Source organism: Propithecus coquereli, unplaced genomic scaffold (genome assembly GCF_000956105.1).
Source record: "Propithecus coquereli isolate 6110/MARCELLA unplaced genomic scaffold, Pcoq_1.0 Scaffold2098, whole genome shotgun sequence".
Taxonomy (NCBI): domain Eukaryota; kingdom Metazoa; phylum Chordata; class Mammalia; order Primates; family Indriidae; genus Propithecus; species Propithecus coquereli.
The window spans coordinates 6,642-10,699 of NW_012146056.1; the positions used below are offsets into that span (position 1 = coordinate 6,642).

Here is a 4,058-nt window from a genome sequence, read left to right on the forward strand (position 1 = left end):
TTATTATTAATTGACTGGCCTTACCAGCAAATATTTTAATTATTTTCAATCATAATGTCCTTCTCATTTTTTATGTGTATAAACTTTAGTTTTAATAAGTAATAAATTACTGGGTGTGGTGGCACATGTCTGTAGTTTTAACAGCTTTGGAGGCTGAGGCAGGAAGATTGCTGGAGTCCGGGAGTTTGAGATTACAGTGAGCTATTTCCACCACTGCACTCAAGCCTGAGTAACAGAGTGAGAGTCTGTCTCAAAAAAAAAAAAAAAAAAAAAAGGAATATGAATTAGTTGTCGTATTATATTATTTGCAATTACATGCATTAGTCCTCAGTTAATTGTCAAAATAAAAAAAATTGAGGCCAGGGCCTATATTTGATAATTTTACAGTTTCTAAAATGCTTATTACAGTGCTGAGTATATAGCAAATATGCAATGAGAAAGCCAGAGGGGACATGACTGGAAAGGAGGGAAAAAATGTGCACAGCACCTTGAGCTCTCAGTCAGGTGAACATGGGTGATACTTCTTGAGACTAAATTGGAGATTGTGATATTTGGTTCAAAGTCTGTTGCTATGAGTACAAAGTGTAAGAGGTGGGTTGAAAAGCTACAAAAGTGGAAAAGATGGATGAGTAAGAATGAGCTGAATATATATATATATATGTATATACACACCCATATGCATATGGAATATATTTTTCATTGATGGTAATGATTTCCCTCTTAACCCTGGGCTGCTCAGATTTTGTTAGAGCAACCATAGGGAACAAACATAGATTTTGGAATGACCTTAAAAAGTGAAAAAGTATGTTCAGTTATGGAAATTTCACTCAATGAGTTTGTGTGAAACAAAAAAACACATTTAGGAATTAATATAAATGTAGTAGAAGGTCAAGTTGCAGGTATCAAATGAATCTAAATGAGCAATTAAAGAAAAATTATATGTATATATATGATATCTTTATTATATGTATGTAGGAAACATAAGTGCTGTATATCTTGTTGGAAGATAAAATCATCATAACTCAGTGAAAATTATAGAGCATTTAATTTCAGCTTGTGATAAAGCATATGATTTTTAATGAATTCTCTGTGGAATTGTATTTCCTTTATATCTAGTGCTATTTTGGCTTTCAGTAAGCGGTCATGATCTGATTCTAGATTAAGATGATGGAAAAGGGCAGTTGAGTTATTTTGAAGGAACTCAGAACATTTAAAACATAATACAATGCATCATTTCCCCCCTAACTGTCCTCATTTTACACTAATTTAGGATGCGTATGGTCCCTTGAGGTTTCACTACAGCTCCTTGTTTTGTAGAATTCAAGATGTGTCTCAGTGTATTGTGAGTTTCCAGTGTGGTCCTAGTTTAATAGACAAGTCTAACTTCCTTACTATCATTATAAAACTTTACCCCATACAGGTATATTACATGCCAAGAGTTCATTCACTCACATATACCTTCATTTACTCAAGTGTTATTGAACGCCTACTATTTGCTAGCGTTTAACATTTGTACTCGTTAATTGTATTTTACTGTGTAGCAACAATGATAAAATGGTAAATGATAAAAAAAGTATTATATTCTTACAGAAGTTTCAAGAACTTGATATTTTTCAGAGTTTATAGTTACTTATAACAACATATTTAATCGTATAACCATGGCTATGAAGAATAACTAAAGTGAAGATAAAATTGTTGGAAGAGATGATAAAACTAAGAGAATAAGGCAATGCAAAGATAGCGTACACTGTCTATGAAAATCAATCCATAACCAAATGAATAATCCATAACCAAATGAAAACCATAGCAATTTCTCAGAAAGCAGTGTCTAGTATTTGGGAGATACACATAGATTAAATTGACCACCTGAGTACGATGTCATAGAAATATCTTCAGCAAAATAAAAATGGTCTGGATATATTATTATTGTGTGTTCACCCTAAATCATTGAAATAGCTATAGAAACGATAGTAAAAAAGTAATGGCCATCTCAGTGAGTCATTAATTTTCTGATTTTCTTATTTGAGTACTAAGTTCTCAAGTTTAAAAGGTGAGGAAGGGAAGAAATTGTTGAAATTTATGATAACTATTTCTTTTAAGATAAGCATTTTTAGTGAACCCTGAATCATATAAAAAGCTGGTCTGGTCCTACTCATGAAGCCAGTTGCCTCTGATGATACGAAGTCTGATTGTTTAAAATATATCAGGGCCAACTGATTTATTTTTTTGCTCTCTGAACTCCCAACTTTTATTATTCCATTCACACCAATTTCATATTTATAATTGTGATACTAGTGAACTCAAGCTTTTGAAATAATGTAGTGGTTGAAACTCAGTGTTTTCCATAGCACTCTTTATGAATAATCATTAAGCGTCTTGACATTTCCTCATTTTAATCTACTTTCTCCAAATTTTTCTTCTCACTTCTCACAATCAACATTCCTATTTTGTCCCAGGAACCAAGAAAATCACACTGCTGGAGCCACATTTACCCTCTTGGGCTTCTCAGAATATGCGGACCTCCAGGTGCCCCTGTTCCTGGTGTTCCTGACCATCTACACGGTCACTGTGCTGGGGAACCTGGGCATGATGGTGATCATCAGGATCAACCCCAAACTCCACACCCCCATGTACTTTTTCCTCAGCCACTTGTCCTTTGTCGATTTCTGTTATTCCACCACAGTGACACCCAAACTGCTGGAGAACTTGGTTGTGGAGGACAGGACCATCTCCTTCACAGGATGCATCATGCAGTTCTTCTTTGCCTGCATCTTCATCGTGACAGAAACCTTCATGTTGGCAGTGATGGCCTATGACCGATTTGTGGCAGTTTGTAACCCTCTGCTCTACACAGTTGTCATGTCCCCAAAGCTCTGTGCATCCTTAGTGTCTGGGCCCTATGCATGGGGTATAGTCTGTTCCCTGACACTCACCTATTTTCTACTGAAATTATCCTTTGGAGGAAATAATATTATAAATAACTTTATTTGTGAGCATGGTGCCATTGTTGCTGTGTCCTGCTCTGATTCCTACATTAGCCAGAAGATTATTTTAGTCTCTGCTACATTCAATGAAATAAGCAGCCTGATGATCATTCTCACTTCCTATGTTTTCATTTTTATAACTGTCATGAAGATGCCTTCGCCTGGGGGGCGCCATAAAGCCTTCTCCACCTGTGCCTCCCACATGACCGCCATTACTATTTTCCATGGAACCATCCTGTTTCTCTACTGCATTCCTAACTCCAAAAGCTCATGGCTCATGGTCAAAGTGGCCTCTGTCTTTTACACCGTGGTCATCCCCATGCTTAACCCTCTGATCTATAGCCTCAGGAACAAGGATGTAAAAGACACAGTCAGGAAGTTAATAAATAACAAATCATTTTGTCACACATCGTAAAGTCCAGATTTCCTTGTTCATTTTCAAGAATATTGTGCAGAATTTTCCAACAGTTCTAGAATTTATAACAATCCGAATTCCATTCCAAGTAGCAACGTGGTGCTTTTGCTTCATGTAACCACCAGTTGACTGATTATTCAACATCTGTGTAATTTAAGGGTTAGTAGATTAGCTATAACACAATAAGTAACACAGTAATTAAATATCTGACTTAAAAGACTTAAAATTAAGCCTTTAAACTCAGATTTTGTTATGGATTGATTTCTTAGCTATTACACATTACTATTTTTCTGCTCAGGTAAATCTTCCAATTTTTTCCCAATCATTGGAGAATGGGCTTATAGAGTTGTTTTGAAAATTCATAACTTACCATGGGAGAGGATACATCAAATGCAATACAGCAAAGTAAGCGATGTTCAACAGTCAGACACTATATTTTAAAGACATATTTGTTTAATTCCACATAGGGAATTTTGGTACATTATAAGCATAGATAAGGCATATCTCTGCACCGCAAAGTCCAGAATATTGTTTGGTTAAATTTTATTGGTTAATATAAATTTTATTTGGTGATCCTATACACGATTTAAAAAAATATAAAAGCGACATGTTTCAGAAATAGCTATTTGTAAATCTGAATTTGTCATTCACACCAATCT

At 35.1% G+C, this 4,058-nt stretch overlaps 1 protein-coding gene across 1 annotated transcript; it reads left to right on the forward strand.

Moving 5' to 3' along the window:
• Positions 1 to 2,456: 2,456 nt before the first annotated feature.
• Positions 2,457 to 3,399, forward strand: LOC105810343 (olfactory receptor 5D18-like; the record flags this gene model as incomplete). Its single annotated transcript, XM_012644314.1, has 1 exon — positions 2,457 to 3,399. A coding segment is annotated over one exon (943 nt), but the record flags the coding sequence as incomplete, so codon positions are not given.
• Between the last annotated feature and the right edge of the window lie 659 nt (positions 3,400 to 4,058).